General features: G+C 42.2%; 1 protein-coding gene across 5 annotated transcripts in view; it reads right to left on the reverse strand.

Moving 5' to 3' along the window:
• Positions 1-18587, reverse strand: part of atp8b1 (ATPase phospholipid transporting 8B1) — a 182791-nt gene that overhangs the window by 16491 nt on the left and 147713 nt on the right. For all 5 annotated transcript variants that reach the window (XM_063042668.1, XM_063042669.1, XM_063042670.1 and 2 more), the window contains 5 exons: positions 13974-14086; positions 10416-10580; positions 8161-8272; positions 5944-6019; positions 1607-1724 (listed from right to left, as the gene is read on the reverse strand). In XM_063042668.1, the coding sequence (XP_062898738.1) occupies positions 1607-1724; positions 5944-6019; positions 8161-8272; positions 10416-10580; positions 13974-14086 (584 nt within the window). The remainder of the gene's footprint in view (positions 1-1606; positions 1725-5943; positions 6020-8160; positions 8273-10415; positions 10581-13973; positions 14087-18587) is intronic.

An 18587-nucleotide genomic window follows, 5' to 3' on the forward strand; every position in this document is an offset into this window, starting at 1 on the left:
CAAGTCACCATTGGGCAAGGTGTAGCACAAGCTTAGCCCACAACAGAACCAACCCCCCCCCCCAAATCAGGGCACTAGGTTTCCTCCCATGTAGTAGATTGTGTGGTGGGGTGGAGGTACGTCTCTACCAAATGAGGACAAGGTGTGGCACTTGCTTAGCCCCCTGGTCAGGGTCACATGTAGCCATGGGAGCAGGTGGTGGATGGTCATATGAGCAGCTGGTGCTTATCACAAGTCCTGGTTATGTGACCACTAATGCCAGGCAGACAATCTCTGAAGAGTATTGCTAAAGGGTGGGGTCACTTATCTTGTAAAGACACTGCCCAGCAGAAGGCAATGGCAAAGCAGTTCTGAAGAAAAACTTGCTGAGGTTAATCATGATCACGGAGAGACCGTGATCGCTCACATCATCGACACGGCACAGAAGGAATGAATGAATTAACACCATCCCCATTTCTTTTTGATCTCATTTAATTCACCTTAAAGGTGTGACACTCTCATAAAAATAATATTTTCTTATTAAACATATTCTGTGTTTTAATATTACACCTTCCAGATAGTTTTATTAAACATGTTTAATTATAAGAGCAAATCACATTTTGGATGTCGATACACCCAAATTTATTCTCCGTCTACCTCAACGCAGAATAATTCCTGTTGGAACCTGCATCTAATCTATTCATCTTTCTTAAAGGTGGGTTAGAAATAACAAAACATTTCAATTAGGCCTGTAAATTATCCACATGATCTACAGTACTTGGATAGACATGGACTGATTAAGGATAGTCAGTATGGCTTTGTATATGGTAGGTCATCTCTAACCAATCTCAGAGTTTTTTGAGGAAGTTACCAGGGAAGTTGACAAAGGCAAGGCAGTGGAAGTTGTTTAGATGGATCTTAGCAAGGCATTTCACAAGGTCCCACATGGGAGGTTGGTCAAGAATGTTCAGTTGCTTGGCATTCAAGATGAGGTAGTAAATTGGATTAGACATTGGCTTGGTGAGGCCTAATTTGGAGTATTGTGTGCAGTTTTGGTCACACATCTACAGGAAAGGTGTAAATAAGGCTGAAAGAATACAGAGAAAATTTACAAGTATGTTGCCAGGTCTGAAGGACCTGAGTTATAAAGAAAGATTGAATAGGTTAGGACTTTATTCCTTGGAATGTTGAAGACTGAGGGGAGATTTGATAGAGGTTTACAAAATTATAAGGGGTATAGATAGGATAAATACATGCAGGCTTTTTCCCACTGAGGTTGGATGGGACTACAACCAGAGCTCATGGGTTACGGGAGAAAGGAGAAGGGTTTAGGGGGAACATGAGGGGAAGCTTCTTCACTCAGAGGGTTGAAAGTGTGTGGAATGAGCTGTCAGCACATGTGGTGCATGCAAGATGTATTTCAATATTTAAGAGAAGTTGAGATTGGTACATGCATAGTAGGGGTATGGTGGGCTATGGTCCTGGTGCAGGTCAGTGGGAGTACACTGTTTAAATGATACGGCATGGACTAGATGGTCCTGTTTCTGTGCTATACTTTTCCATAACTTTATGTACCGCAGCAGGTATTTCTGTGAAATGTAAAAAGTGAACAATGTCTATCACGTACCAACCAAGAGCCAGTGATTATCATTGCACAGTTTCCCTCCTTTTTGAAGACATCTTTTATGTTGGCATTGGTTTCTCCGAGTGTCGGTTTTGTTCTTTGCATTTTGCTGAGCATGGAACTGAAAAAGTAATTAAGACCATAAGACAATGGAGCAGAATTAGGCCATTTGGCCCATCGAGTCTGCTCCGCCATTCAATCATGGCTGATCTTTTCTTCCTCTCCTCAGTCCCACTCCAAGTCTTCTCCCCGTAACCTTTGATGTTGTGTCCAGTCAAGAACCTATCAAGCTCAGCACCTGTGGTAATAAATTCCACAAATTCACCACCCTCTGGCTAGAGAAATTTCTGTTTTAAGTGGATGCCCCTCTATCCTGAGGCTGTGATCTCTTAGTCCTAGACTAGACACCATGGGAAACATCCTTTCCACATCTACTCTGTCTAGGCCTTTCAACATTCAAAAGGTTTCAATAAGACCCCCCCTCATCCTTCGAAATTCCAGCGAGTACAGACCCAGAGCCACCAAATGTTCTTTGTATGATAACCCTTTCATTCCAGAAATCATCCTTGTGAACCTCCTCTGAAACCTCTCCAATACCAGCACATCTTTCCTTAGACAAGGAGCCCAAAACTGATCACAATGCTCAAGGTGAGGCCTCACCAGTGCCTTACAAGGCCTCAGCATCACTTCCCTGCTCTTGAAATGAATGCTAACATTGCATTTGCCTTCCTCACCACCAACTTAACCTGCATGTTAACCTTCAGGGTGTTCTGCACAGGTACTCCCAAGTCCCTTTACATCTCAGATTTTTCGATTTTCTCCCCGTTTAGAAAATAGTCTGCACATTTATTTCTTCTACCAAAATGCCTGACCATGTATCTTCCAACATTGTATTTCATATGCCACTCTCTTGCCCATTCTCCTAATCCAAGTCCTTCTGCAGCCTACCTCTTTCCTCAACACTACCTGCCCCTCCATCAATCTTTGTATCATCTACAAACTTGGCAACAAAGTCATCTATTCCATCATCTAAATCATTGATATACAGCATAAAAAGAAGTGGTCCCAACACCAACCCCTGTGGAACACCACTAGTCACTGGCAGCCAACCAGAAAAGGATCCTTTTATTCCCACTTGCTGCCTCCTACAAATCAGCCAATGCTCTAACCATGTTAGTAACTTTCCTGTAATACCATGGGCTCTTAACTTGGTAAGCAGCCTCATGTGTGGCACCTTGTCAAAGGCCTCCTGAAAGTCCAAATATATGACATGCACTGCACTGCCTTTATCTATCCTACGTGTAATCTCCTCGAAGAATTCCATCAGATTCACCAGGCAACATTTTCCCTTAAGGAAACCATGTTGACTTTGTCTTATCTTGTTCTGTGTCTCCAAGTACTCCATAATCTCAATCTTAACAAATGATTCCAACACCTTCACAACCACTGAGCTCAAGATATCTAGTCTATAATTTCCTTTCTGCTGCCTTCCTCTTTTCTTAAAGAGTGGAGTGACATTTGCAATATTTCAGTCCTCTGGCACCATGGCAGAGTCCAATGATTTTTGATGGATCATTACTAATGCCTCCACAATCTCTACTGCTACCTCTTTCAGAACCCCAGGGTGTAGTTCATCTGGCGAGGTTGACTTATGTACCTTTAGGTCTTTCAGCTTTTTGAGAACGTTCTCCCTTGTAATAGTAACTACACTCACTTCTCTTCCCTCACATCCTTCAACATCTGGCACACTGCTCGAGTCTTCCACAGTGAAGACTGATGCGAAATACTCATTTAGTTCATCTACTACCTCCTTGTCCCCTGTTATCATTTCTCCGGCCTCATTTCCTTGCAGACCTATATCCACTCTCATCTTTTTTTTACATACTTGGAAAAGCTTTTACTATCCTCTTTGATATTGTTTGCCAGCTTACTTTCATAGTTCATCTTTACCCTTCTAATGATTCTTTTAGTTGCTCTCTGTAGGATTTCAAAAGCTTCCCAATCCTCTGTTTTCCCACGAATTTTTGCTCTGTTGTATGCCCTCTCTTTTGCCTTTATATTAGCTTTAACTTCCTTTTGTCAGACACTGTTGTACTAGTTTGCCATTTGAGTATTTCTTTGTTTTGGAATGTACCTATCCTGCACCTTCCTCATTTTTCCCAGAAACTCACACCATTGCTGCTCTGCTGTCATTCCTGCCAGCATCTCCTTCCAATTTACTTTGGCCAACTCCTCTCTCATACCACTAATATCATTTAAATTTACACCTAAAATTCTGCACCCTTGATACTAGTCACTTTGTACACAAGACAGGTTGGGGTGGAGACAAGTATCTTCTAAAGGAGGTGTAAGGCACTCCTTCCTTCCACTAGCCCGCAGTTCACCACAATCAGGGTCACGTGAAGCCATGGGTGCGAGTGGTGGATGGTCGTATGAGCAGCTGTTGCATATCAGAAGTCCTGGTCACAAGACTACTGATACCAGGCAGACAACCTCTGAAGAGTTTAGTTAAAGGCTACGGTCACCGATCTTGTAAAGACGTTGCCCAGAAGAAGGCAATGGCAAGCTACCTGTGTAGAAATTTTGCCAAGAACGATCATGGTTATGGAAAGAGTGAAGACAAGGCAACAGTGCAACTTACACCTGCTTGAGAAAAAAAATAAATACAAGAGATTCTGCAATGATAGAAATCCAGAGTAACACACACACAAACTGCTGAAGGAACTCATCAGGTCTGGCAGCATCTATGGAAAGAAATAAAGAGTCGACATTTTGGGCTGAGACTCTTTATCAGGACTCTTTCCTCTCCCACACCCCCCACCCCACCCAAAGATGCTGCCTGACTAATATTTTGTGTGTGTTACTTGACAAAAATTTTTACAAAGTGGAAAATGCTTTAAAAAGATGCTTTGTTACACACTCAGGTTATAAATGAGGAGTGCCCTTATGAAACAATTGGATATAACAACATTACTTAGCCTAAAGATGGAGAGTTGATATTTAATCCAATTCTTGAGAGATGAAATGTGAATTTTAAGTAAAGGTTATCAGAATAATATCTTCTGATACATTCATGCCAGCTGCAAGCCTTTTACCTCTAAATAATAACACCTTGAATTCCACTGAAAAATTTCTCTCTAAAGTCCTCTAGGTTGATATTTATTGACAATTTAGACGAGACAAACGGTGGGTTTTAAAAAACTAGGTAACAAGATTTGGACATCATTAGTGGTTATCGGAACACTATATAAAAACACCAGTGATTGGAAGAACTGTTCAACTTGCATCGCCTTCACGCCAGAGTTAAGGGCACTCTTACTTCAGTCATTAAGCAAAAGAACACAGATGATTCTTGTGCTTACATACAGTCTAAAGCAACTCACTGAAGACCTATTCACTTCAGCATGCAAGAGGACAACCCTTACACTAAGCATTCACAGAAGTGAGCTTCCCTACCAAACTGCGCGATATTCAGTCATCTGAAGGTTCGTGACAAGATTCTGGAATACCTCCCTAACCTCTGGAATCACTTCTCAACTACAGTATACATTGACAAAATTCAACACTAGCCTTTGGCCATCTGTGGAAAAGAACATCTGAAGGCTGAATTCTCTAAGCCTCAAAGTCCATTACCTGCTTGCCAGCAGTGACGCTTGCTACCTGAGATAGAATCTTTCTACAGCAGATACCTTTATGCATTGGAAGATTTTTTTCAAAATCCTTCACACTTACAGGGCAACCAGATCAACAATATTCTCTTTAAGGTTAACAATTCAACAAGAAATACTTAATTACACTCATTTGGCACCAATGGAGCACTCATGTAGTGGACATACTCCTGAAACAGACTCTCTATTCAGACTTTCATCTTGGCAGAAGAGTATGAGGTGGACAAGAGGAAAATTTTTCTTTGAAAAATTCAGTCATTTCTTACTTGTGACTGCTCAGTTGAAAACACCCAAGTTCATATTATTTTTATTTAGCAATAGAGCCTGGTATAAAAAAAACCTTCCAACCAAACAAGCCCGTATCATCCAATTGATCCAGGTTGCTGGTACTGCAATAGCGTTACGCTAACCACTATGCCAATTTATTGGTAGTGCATAGGAGCCCCTGGTAAATGGCACCATCTCTCAACCAACCCAAATGGCCTCACCAATCACCTCTGAGCTCGAGTGGAAGTTATCCTTAACCCTCAAAGCCTACCAAGGAGAACAGTAACTGTACTTTAAAAAGCAATCTCATTTCCTGTACAGTGCTTTGAAAATCCAAATACTAAACAAAAATTCCTTGTGAATGAGCAGCATTTCTTACATTAAAGCTAAAAAAAAAATACTTACTTAATTTCCTCCCCATCATAAAGGGTCATGTCATTAGTTAGCAGTTGACAGGAAAAGCCAATGTTTTCAGCAGTTTCTAGTTGAGGGAAAAAAATAATCTTTTATTAGAAATGCAATCTTATCTCAGTAAGATCACTGAAGAACATTTAGCCACAGGAAGAAGAAAAAAACTTGAGGTCCTTGTTGTGTGTTTTTATTTTTAAAGAATTAGCAGTTACAAGTAGGTCCAAGCTTTAGTAAAAACAGCTGCCTCTCCTCTCTTCACGCTGCTGCTAATGGGAAGGAGGAGAATTAAGCCCCACACCAGGAGGTTGAGGAACAGTTATTACCCTTCAACCATCAGGCCCCTGAACTAGTATGGACAACTTCACTCACCTCAGCGCTGAACTATTCCCCAGCCTATGGACTCACTTTGAAGGACTCTGCATCTCACGTTATCAATCTGATTTATTATTTAGTTATTATTATTATTATTGAGTGGGATGTGTGGGGAAAACATGACTGTGGGATAGTGGTCTAGGTGAAGACTGGCACAGAAGGCAAGCAGAAGGATGGAGGTCTTGGCCTCACAATTCTTGGACACACCTAATGTTCAATCAAAAGTACAGAAGTTGAGACCTGGAGGTCAGAACCCCGAGTCTGTAAATCTCCACGAGTCCACTGAGGAAGGAGGAGGCCCAATATCTGTGAATACACCAGTCTACTGATGGCTGGAGGCTGAGGAAGATGGCCTGACTCAGGGTTAGAGGACCGTGGACGTGCATAGGTGAGTGGGTACGTGGGATGGAGGGATAGAGCTTGTTGTTATTTAGTTGCTTGATGTGTTCTGTGTGGCTCTGCTGAACATTGCGGGCATGCCATACTGGTACTGGAATATGCAGTGAAAATGCAGGCCGCCCACAGCACATCCTTGGGTGTATTTGCTGTTAATGCAAAAAGACGCATTTCACTGTATGTGTGATAAATAAGTGAATGAGTCTAAATCTCAGTGCAGAATCAATGGTCTGGGCCCTGCTCATGAAATAACTCCGAAACAGGTCTTCCGAGTGTTGTGAAGGGGCTGTTTTTGCATGAATGGCTGCTGAACACACCATTCCATGAAAATCTCATGTGACCCACATCTGATAAGTCCTCAACTAGACCTCGACTATGCATGTCTTGTTTCCTCTGTGTTTTAGTAATAGCGGACCCGTGAGAAAAATTATAGACCTTAAAACTCACAGAGAGGTGGAGGGTCAAATAGTGTTGAGGAAGCAGTAAGGGAGGCTGCAGAAGAACTTGGACCGATTAGGAGAATGGGCAAAGAAGTGGCAGATGGAATATAGCGTAGGGAGGTATATGGTCCTGCACTTTGGTATAAGGAATAAAAATGTAGACTATTTTCCAATTGGAGATTGAATGCAGAAGATGGAGGTGCAAAGAGATTTGAGAGTTCTTGGGCAGTTCCTCTTATTCATTAACCCTAAAGGCTAACTTGCAGGTTGAGTCAGCAGTAAGGAAGGAAATATTAGTGTTCATTTCAAGAGGACTAAAATATGAAAGCAATGATGTCATGCTGAGGCTTCATGAGGCATTGGTCAGACTACATTTGGAATATTATGTTCCGTTCTGGTCACCTTACTATAGGAAGGATGTGAAAGCTTTTGAGAGGGTGCAAAGAAAGTTTACCAGGATGCTGCCTGGATTGGAGAGATTGTCAATCTACAGCAAGCTAGAGCTTTTCTCTTTGGATCAAAGAAGGATGAAAGCTAACTTCATAAAAGTGTACAAGATGATAAGAGGCATGGATTAAGTTGACAGACAGACTTTTTCTCAAGGCTGAAACGGCGAATATGAGGGACCATAATTTTGAGGTGATTGGAAGGAAGTATGGGGGGGGGGTTGAATGTTCGAGATAACTGTATTTTTGCACAGAGAGTGATAGGTGTGTGGAACACACTGCCGGGGTGGTGGTAGTGGCAGGTACGTTAGGGCCATTAAAGCAACTGTTAGATAGGCACATGGATGATAAAAAAAATGGAGGGCAACGTGAAAGGGAAGGGTTAGAGCAGATTAAAAGGGCAACATGACATTCTTGGCTAAAGGTCCTGTACTATGCTGTAATGTTCTATGTGCTACATTGTTAACAGAATTTTAAATGTCCAATATCGATGTTGGAAATTTGAACCAGTGGTTTACAATCATCATCACAAAAATGCAAATATAATGCATAGTTACCTTTCTTGTCACCTGTTAGCACCCAGATTTTAATATCACCCTTTTTAAGAACATCAATAGTCTCTGGAACACCATCTTGCAATCTATCCTCTATCGCAGTGGCTCCCAGAAGCTGGAATAGATGATAAAATGAAAAATATGTTTGAAGGTGATAATCAAAAAGGCCCTAACGTTGTCTGGAGGGTTACTGGCGTCAAATGTGTAATATCTAGAATTATACATAAATGATCGTTCAATTGAATTAACACAGACAAATGCTGGAGGAACTCAGTGGGCCAGACAGCATCTATGGAAAAGAGTTAACAGTTGACGTTTTGGGCCGAGACCCCTCATCAGGACTGGAATTCAATTGAGTTAGCCCACATTTATTTTCATCGTTATGAGGGAATGAATAGTAAGGGTTAATAACTCGTAAATAGGGATGTAGGTTGCGCTAACATGGTATCAGGGAAACACAGACGAAAGCAGAGATATGAACATGGTATCAGGGGAACACATGAAAGCAGAGATATGAACATGGTATCAGGGAAACACAGATGAAAGTAGAGATATATGAACATGGTATCAGGGAAACACAGACGAAAGCAGAGATATGAACATGGTATCGGAAACACAGACAAAAGCAGAGATATGAACATGGTATCAGGGAAACACATGAAAGCAGAGATATGAACATGGTATCAGGGAAACACAGATGAAAGTAGAGATATATGAACATGGTATCAGGGAAACAGACAAAAGCAGAGATATGAACATGGTATCAGGGAAACACAGACGAAAGCAGAGATATGAACATGATATCAGGGAAACACAGACGAAAGCAGAGATATGAACATGGTATCAGGGAAACACAGACGAAAGCAAAGATATGAACATGGTATCAGGGAAACACAGATGAAAGCAGAGATATGAACATGGTATCAGGGAAACACAGATGAAAGCAGAGATATGAACATGGTATCAGGGAAACACAGACAATAGCAGAGATCTGGACATGGTATCAGGGGAACACAGATGAAAGCAGAGATATGAACATGGTATCAGGGAAACACAGATGAAAGCAGAGATATGAACATGGTATCGGAAACACATGAAAGCAGAGATATGAACATGGTATCAGGGAAACACAGACAAAAGCAGAGATATGAACATGGTATCAGGGAAACAGACAAAAGCAGAGATATGAACATGGTATTAGGGAAACACAGATGAAAGCAGAGATATGAACATGGTATCAGGGAAACAGATGAAAGCAGAGATATATGAACGGTATCAGGGAAACAGATGAAAGCAGAGATATATGAACGGTATCAGGGAAACAGACAAAAGCAGAGATCTGGACATGGTATCAGGGGAACACAGACAAAAGCAGAGATATGAACATGGTATCAGGGAAACACAGACAATAGCAGAGATCTGGACATGGTATCAGGGGAACACAGACAAAAGCAGAGATAGGGAATGCAGCAATGGCAACACCCAAGTTTCAAAACTTCACTGATTATGTTATCACCCACATTACCTATGCCTCCCTTAATTACTATAAGGTCACCCTATATTTTCCAGCGTTCCAAGAAATAAATATGCAGCCCGAGCAAACCGGGTGATGCGAGTGTGGAACGAGCTGCCAGGGAAATGGTGGATGTGGGCTCGATTTCAACACTTAAGAGAAACTCGGATAGGTACACAGATGGGAGGGGTAAGGTCCGAATGCAGGTCAATGGGACTAGGCAGATTAATAATTTGGCACAGACTAGATGGGCTGAAGGGCTTGTGTCTGTGCTGTAGCGTTCTATGCCTCTAACCTCTCCTTATAACTCAGGCTTACAGCTTGAACGATTGCAAGCAGATCAGATATTCAACTGCATTCAATTTAAAGACCACTTCATTTCTTTTTTGTAAATTAAGTAATCTCCATTAAAAACTAAATCAAAGCAAAAACAAAAGCAAATTCTTAAAATCCTTCCACTTTGTAAATTATTTAAAAAGGTAAATTGCTTTGAACAATTTCTGCCTCTGGAGAATTCAGGGCCGGAATGCAGTCAGAATGATAATGGCAATCAATTGTGTGGAATATTGAGACTTTTCAACCTAATACACATTTTTTATGTGATTCCCTAGCTTGCTGACAATTATAGGTGTAAATATTAGCATTTCTAAAAGAGCTGGTCCATACGGGGCAGTCAGCCAGTTTGAATTAACCATGGTATATTAAAGATCATCAAAAAGAAAATTATCCAAAAAAGCACAAGTACCAACAAATCCTTCTCAATTTCTTCATAGACTCTATCAAGTGCCTCATCACGATTGTTTGTGGAAATGCTGGCAGCTTTAAACTTTATATTCCACTTTGTAAATTCCCCTTCACTGATGTCCTTGTATGACAGGCAAAGAGTTCTGAGCGTCTCATCAGCAAATTCCTATAAAATATAGTTATATCATTATTATGTTATTTTCAGACAAGAAATTAAAACATCACTTCTACCTCCAGGTGGAAGAGAAGTGCAAGTAAATTTGTTAATTTGTACAGTTAGTGAAATGAGCAGACCAGTGGTAGGTTTTACTGTGGAAGAGAAATGATTTGGAAACTTTAGTCCTTTACAAACTCGACCCATCTAATTATCAGGAAGATCTCTCTTGTGAACAGGTTTTCTGCCTCAGTTTCTCTCCTCCGTTTTAGGCAATTGTGACAAATGACATTAATCTTTTAAAACAGATTATTGAGTGCCCTGCATTTGCATTAGCATGTGCTCTGTGAGCACTGATTGAGAGGTGAAGCAGGGGGTTGAAGAGGGAATGGCCCCTGTGGAATGAGGGGAGAAGAGAGGTGGATATATTCCATGGTTGTTCCAGACTGGATCCTTCAAGAGGACCACAGCCTTGTCATGCTTTGGAGGATTGTGTGCCTCAATGACCCAGAGAGCTATGTTGGCTGGAGTCAGGGTTTTAATGCTTTGTCTCTTGGTAGGGTCACCCATGCCGAACAGGTCAAAGGGTGGAGGACAGACTTAGAGTGGTCCACCAGCCCTCCGGGTTTGGGGGTTCAGCTCAGGACTAACAACCCTGACCGGTAAAACAAAATTGTTATGGAAATAGCAATGAAGAATTATTTTACATCTGAGTGTGATGGTATACCTGAGTCTCCACCCGGCACTTGCATGACTGACAGCAGTGAAAACCGAGAGGAAGCTACTGACATGATGAAGGAAGCCCTGAACCCCGCCAGAGATGGAAGACCTTCATTGCTGCCCTCAACGGCAGGTGCGTAATGGGCAGTAAGTCCACACTGGATCTTTACTGGCTCGTGCATGTCAAGACACGAGAGAGCGATTACCTCCTCCACAGAGCTTCCTTCTTTCTGCAGCAGTGTCAAACCAGGTTCTAGCCAAATGCAAAAACATCATAACCATAGTATAATAACAGCTTTGTGTTGCCCGGTTACACTAAGTTGTAATTAGGCAGAGAAGATTGCTTCATCTGTAAGATTCATGAGGTTTGCATTTACCTTGCCCTTTGATAGGCAAGTTCACCTCAGAGAAGTGTGAAGTGATTCACTTTGGAAGATTGAACTTGAAGGGACAGTACAGAGTGAACGGAGGGATTCTTAGCACAGGGAGCACTCAAAGTTCCTGAGCAAGTTGATAGGGTTTTTAGAAAGGCATATGGCGTGTTGGCCTTCATTAGTCAGGGGATTGAGTTCAAGACCTATGAAGTAATATTGCTGCTCTATAAAACCCTGGTTAGACTACACTTGGAGTATTATGTACATTTCTGGTCACCTCATTATAGGAAGCACTTGGAAACTTTAGAGAGGGTGCAGAGGGGATTTACCGGGACACCGCCTGGATTGAGAACATTTCTCATGAGGATAGGTTGAGTGAACTACAGCTTTTCCCTTTGGAGCAAAGGAGGATGAAAGGTGACTTTACAGAGGTGTACAAGATGATTAGATGCTTAGACTGAGTAGATAGCCAGAGGCTTTTTCCCCAGGGTGGAAGTGGCTAATATGAGGAGGTATAATTTTAAGGTGATTGGGGGTAAGTATAGGAGATGTCAGAAGTGAGTCTTGCTTACACAGAGATGTGTGGGTGTGTAGAATGTCCAACAAGCAGTGCTGGTATGGGCAGATACAATAGGGCCATTTGAGCTCATGGGTGATAGAAAATTGGAGGGTTATGGAGGGGGAAAGGCTTCGATTGATTATGGAGTAGATTAAAATGTTGACACAACATCGCGGGCTGGAGGGCCTGTTCTATGGTCTATGTTTAAGCCTTTTTATCATTCCAGAATGTTCAGTATTCTATCCTCTATGTATTATGTACTATTATTGAAAGAGTACTGATCACAACAGGGAGAAATATGGAGGCTTGGGGCACGAACAGATCGAGTCAGAGAACACAACACCAACAGACGAGGTGACAACAGCAGGAACAGAGGCTATAAGATGCATCATCAACTCTTCTATAGCCCAAGCCCTCTTTCAGCAAGCATCTTTGGCCTTGATAATGAACATTATGCATTAGCATTGTATTGGGTGGGATTGTAAAAAATAGTGATTTTTCTCTATTCTATGCAATTCTTGAGGCCCGATGACCAGAGCCCTGGGTTTGCGGATCTGTGCACATCCGCTAGGAAAGTCGAAGGCCCAACGATTGCAAATCCCTGAGTGCGCTGGTTGCTGGAGGCCAGAGGCTGCCTGTCCTGGGGTTCAAGGACCACACATGTGCGTGGGTGAATGGGAGGAGGAATGGGGCTCATTTTGCTATTGTGTTCTGTGTTGTTCTGGTGGGCATAGTACGTTGGCACTGGAATGTGTGATGACAATTGAGAGTTGTCCCCAGCAGATCCTTGGGTGTGTTAACACAAAGAACACATTTCACTGTATGTTTTGCACGGATGGAAAATGTGCTCGGGGGGGGTGGCCCGACTTGGATTCGAACTCGGGAGCCTCCACTCCGAAGTCCGGCGCTGATGCCACTGTGCCACCAGCCGGCCATAAAATAATGAAATAATGATTTGACCACAGAATCAGAGCTTGCTCTAAGTTATTTTCCAAAGCAGCCTAAATCTTTCACAGTGTGGTCCTGGCCCCCAATTGGGTTGCTTACACCTTAAAACTTGTACACGTAAAATTCAATCAACCCCTGCCAAAATCATGGATGAGAGTTTTCTCATTACCCCCCAGTCCCCAACACTCATTTAAAAGGTGGCCATCGGTAAAGTACGGACTTGTCATGTTCAATTCTTCTATGGACTGAGTTTCAATGGCAGCTCGTTACCTCTTCAGTGACATTAAACATGAACAAAGACTATTTTTGTTTCAAGAGGGCAAGAGGAATTATAACTCAGTAAACTCTCTCCACAATACAATGAGCTACAATGTGAAGCACATCAAGATCATAGAGCCAATGCTTGTTTATCTTCTCTGCACTTTCAATCTCATTGACATCTTTCCTGTAGGTCGGTGAACAGAATTGCACACAATACTCCAAATTAGACCTCACCAACATCTTATACAACTTCAACATAACATCCGAATTCCGATACTCTAGACTTTGATTTGTGAAGGACAATGTGCGAAAAACTACTAGATTGAATTTTGTAAAAATAATTGAGAACTCTTCTAACTTCAACTTCTAAAGAATTAGATCTTAAAACCCAGGTAAAGTGTCATTCATGGGCAATTAATCCATGAATCTGTGATACACGAAATGAATGATACATTTCTGTGGTACATGAATGATACATTTCTGTGGTACAAGAAATGCATTGGGGTAAATGAATACTTTTGTAAGAAATTTAGTTCTTTTCACCTTCAAAGCTTCTTCTGTAGTCTCTCTACTTGGGTTGTGCGGATGTAATCTCTCATAGATGACTGTATCAGCCCCTTTACAGTAGAGTTTGATTTTGCCCTCTGGCTCTCGCACTGCAAAGATACAATAGTTTGTAACTCACCTTCAGGCAAAGAAAGCATTTCAAATCAAGTTATAAGACTGTAACATAATGCTAAGTTCAATCGGATCAGAAGTGACTATCTTTTCAATGTAGCACACAAAATGCTGGAGGAGCTCAGCAGGTCAGGCAGCGTTTATGGAGGGGAATAACCTGTTGATGATTTGGGCTGAAAAGGATTAAGAGGTGTTGCTCCTCCACCCTGAGGGTCCCCTTATCGTGGCAGGGGCAGATGCCATGACTGACATGGAGGAATAGGTATGGGATGTAGAATTAAAACAGAGAGCCACAGGCAATACCTATTATGATGGATGGAGTGAAGGTGCACAATGTAGACTTCATGGAGGCTCACCAATGTAGTGGAGGCTGCATCAGGAGCACCGGATACAGAATATTGGATTGCTGCTTCCTCCTACAACTTCCATGTATTGAAGACTGGCATATTAAGTCATTTCTTTTAAATATAAGCATGATATGTTGGGCCCAGGATCTAACCAATAAATTTGTTGGAATTCTTTGAAGAAATAACAAGCAGGATAGACAAAGGGGAATCAGTTGAGGTTGTGTACTTGGATTTTCAGAAAGCCTTTGACAAGGTGCCACGCATAAGGTTGCTTAACAAGTTAAGAGACCATGGTATTACGGTAAAGATACTAGCATTAATAGAGCATTGCCTGATTGGCAGGAAGCAAAGCGAGGGAATAAATGGAGCCTTTTCTGGATGGCTGCCTGTAAATAATGGTGTTTCACAGAGGTCTTTGTTGGGATAACTTCCTTTTATGTTATATGTCCATGACTTGGATGATGGAATTGATAGGTTAGATCACTTTGTGGCCAAGCTTGTGGATGATACAAAGATAGGTGGAGGGGCAGGTAGTGTTGAGGAAGCAAAGAGGCTACAGAAGGAATTAGACAGATTAGGAGAATGGGCAAGGAAGTGGCACATGGAATACAGTGTTGGGAAGTGTATGGTCATGCACTTTGGTAGAAGAAATAAAAGCAAAGTCTATTTTCTGAATGGAGAGAAAATTCAAAAATCTGAGGTGGAAAGGGACTTGGGAGTCCTTGTGCAGGATTCCCCAAAGGTTAATTGGCAGGTTGAGTCAGGTGTGAGTAAGGCAAGTGTAATGTTAGCATTCGTTATGACAGGACTAGAAAATAAAAGCAAGGATGTAATATTGAGGCTTTATAAGGCATTCATGAGGCCTTACTTGGAAGTATTGAGAGTAGTTTTGGAACTCTTATCTAAGAAGGGATGTGCTAACATTAGAGAGAGTTCAAAGGAGTTTCACAAAAATGATTCTGGGATTGAAAGACTTATCATATGAGGAGTGTTTGATGTTTCTGGGCTTTTACTCACTGGAATTCAGAAGAATTAGGGGGAATCTCATTCAAACCTATCAAATGTTCAAAGGCTTCAGTAGAGTGGATGTGGAGAGGATATTTCCTATGGTGGGGAAGTCTAAGAGAAAAGATCTCTGCCTTAGCATAGTGAGATGTCTATTTAGAATGGAGATGAGGAAGAATTTCTTTAGCTAGGGAGTGGAGAATCTGTGGAATTCTTTGCCACAGGTATCTATGGAGACTGTGATTGTGTATATTTAAGGCAGAGGATGATAGATTCTTGATTGGTCAGGGCATGAAGGCATACAGGGAGAATACAGGAGATTGGGGTTGAGAAGGAAATGGATTAGCCATGATGAAATGGCACTCGATGAGCCAAATGGCCTAATTCTGCTCCTATATCTCATGGTCGTATATCGTTGCAGTTACTAAGAAGGCATGACAGCGGCTATATTTCATTAGGACTTTGAGGAGATTTGGTATGTCACCAAAGACACCTGCAAATTTCTATAGCTGTACCATGGAAAGCATTCTAACCAGTTGCATCTTGGTCTGGTTTGGTGGGGTGGGGGGGGGGGGGTTACTGCACAGAATTGAAATAAATTGCAGTTAGTTCCACCACAGGCACTAGCCTCCCCAGCGTCCAGGACATCTTCAAGGTGGAGTGCCTCAAAACAGGTGGTATCTATCATTAAGAACCCCCATCACTCAGGACATGCCCCCCTCTCAATGCTACAATCAAGGAGGTGATACAGGAGCCTGAAGGCACATACTCATCAATTCAGGAATAGCTTCTTCCCCTCTGCTGTCTGATTTCTGAATGGATATTGAAACCATGAACACTACCTCACTAACTTTTTTCCCCCTCTTTCGCACTATTTATTTAATTTAACATTTTATATATCTATATATTACTGAAATTTACAGTTTTTATGTATTGCAATGTACTGCTGCCACATAACAACAATTTCATAACATATGCTAATGATATAAACCTGGTTCTAAATTCACACTTCATTCATCCTGCTATCAAATGCACATATCCTAATCTGCAGCAAAAAAAAACTTTTTTTTTGCATAGAGATGCACTCTAAAACCATATTTACTTCGAGTTACACAATTTGTCAGATTTCACTTAGCTTATTGTGAACCACACTCGATATGCAACTTGGTGAGATTTGATCATATTTAAACTCTATCTTCAAATGTCTATTGCAAAGTGAGAAGCAAAAATAACGAAATTTCCTGACTGGTAGAAAATGTCCTCTAGCATTTAATGCAACAACAGCAGACTTGCTCCAAAAGCAGGTTGCGCTTTATAGCGCCAGTTGTGAGATTGGAGTTGTAGTCCCACCGCTGTCCATAAGGAGTTTGTATGTTTTTCCTGTGATCACTTAGGTTTCCTCCTGGTGCTCCAGTTTCCTCCCACATTCCAAAGACGTACAGTTGGAGTTAGTGAGTTGTGCCAATGCTGTGTTGGCATCGGAGCATGATGACACTTAAAGGCTGGCCAGAACAATCCTCACTGATTTCATTTGATGCAAATGACACATTTTACTGTATGTTTTGACATACAGTACTATACATTATACAGCTAGAGTGCCTAACACTTTTGCACAGTACTGTATTTGCCAATGTGGAGCAGAAAGCGAGTTCGTAAATCTGGCAGGAGCAAAAGGATGTTGGGAATGGAGAGGGTGGAGCACTGTGGGAGGGGTGTGAGACAGGGGGCAGAGAAGGTGTGCCGGTGGTGGGGGAGGGGGAGGTGTGGGTGCAAGACACCAGGCAAGGTCACTTGATTCCAAACAATTGGTTTATTGATCATTCCAGAATGTCTCTCTGGTGCTCCCCACTCCCTTCCCCTCTCCATGCCCCTTCCCACTCGCAGCCCATAATAGAGACCCATATCAGAATCAGGTTTACCATCACTCACATGCATGAAAATTGTTTCTATCTGTGGCATTAGTGTAAACATAAGATTTTTGTACAGTGCTGTAGTAATATCTCTCTCTCTCTCTCTCTCCCCCCCCACCACCCCCCCAAATGTCAAGATGACAATCGAAGTGCCAAATCAGGAATAATTTTTTTTCAGAAAATAGGCCTTTGCTTCGTTCCTGAAATTGCCTAAAACATAGCACAAAGTTGGTCAAGTGCCTGCAGCTGCATTTTAAATTCTAATGAAAGAAAAACATAATCCTTCTTGACACTGACTGGTTACAATGTATAATTCTTTACCAAATTGGTAGCCTAGTGGCTAGTCCAATTGCTTTACAGCATCTGTGATCATCCATTGGGGTTCGATGCCTGCCACTGTCTGTAAGGGGTGTGAGGGTTTACTCTGGGTGCCTCAGTTTCCTCACACATTTCAAAGATGTATGGTTAGGGTTCGGGTTAGTGGGCATTAGGGTTAGGGTTAGGGTTAGTGGGCATTAGGGTTAGGGTTAGTGGGCGTTAGGGTTTGGGTTAGGGTTAGTGGGCGTTAGGGTTCGGGTTAGGGTTAGGGTTAGTGGGCATTAGGGTTAGGGTTAGGGTTAGGGTTAGGGTTAGTGGGCATTAGGGTTAGGGTTAGTGGGCGTTAGGGTTCGGGTTAGGGTTAGGGTTAGTGGGCATTAGGGTTAGGGTTAGTGGGCATTAGGGTTAGGGTTAGGGTTAGGGTTAGGGTTAGGGTTAGTGGGCATTAGGGTTAGGGTTAGGGTTAGTGGGCGTTAGGGTTCGGGTTAGTGGGCATTAGGGTTAGGGTTAGGGTTAGGGTTAGGGTTAGGGTTAGGGTTAGTGGGCATGATATGTTGGTGCCAGAAGCCTGGCGACACTTGCCCAGGACAATCCTCACTGATATGGTTTGGTGCAAAATGACACATTTCACTGTACATCTCAAAGTATTGCAGGAAGGGGCCAGGGAAAGGGGAATCATGGTTGAGAAAAGGGGAAGGTGGAGGGGAGGGAGTGAGAAGCAGCAGAGAGATATTCTGTAATGATCAATAAACCAATTGTTTAGAATCAAATGACCTTGCCCGGTGTCTCAGGACTGGGGGTGTCTACACCCATGCCAACCCCTTGCCCCTGGCACTCTTTCTCTGCCACCTATCCCACACCCCTCCCGCAGTGCTCCTCCCTTGCCAATCCCCACACCC

Source organism: Mobula hypostoma, chromosome 3, assembly GCF_963921235.1.
Source record: "Mobula hypostoma chromosome 3, sMobHyp1.1, whole genome shotgun sequence".
In the NCBI taxonomy this organism is placed as follows: Eukaryota; Metazoa; Chordata; class Chondrichthyes; order Myliobatiformes; family Myliobatidae; genus Mobula; species Mobula hypostoma.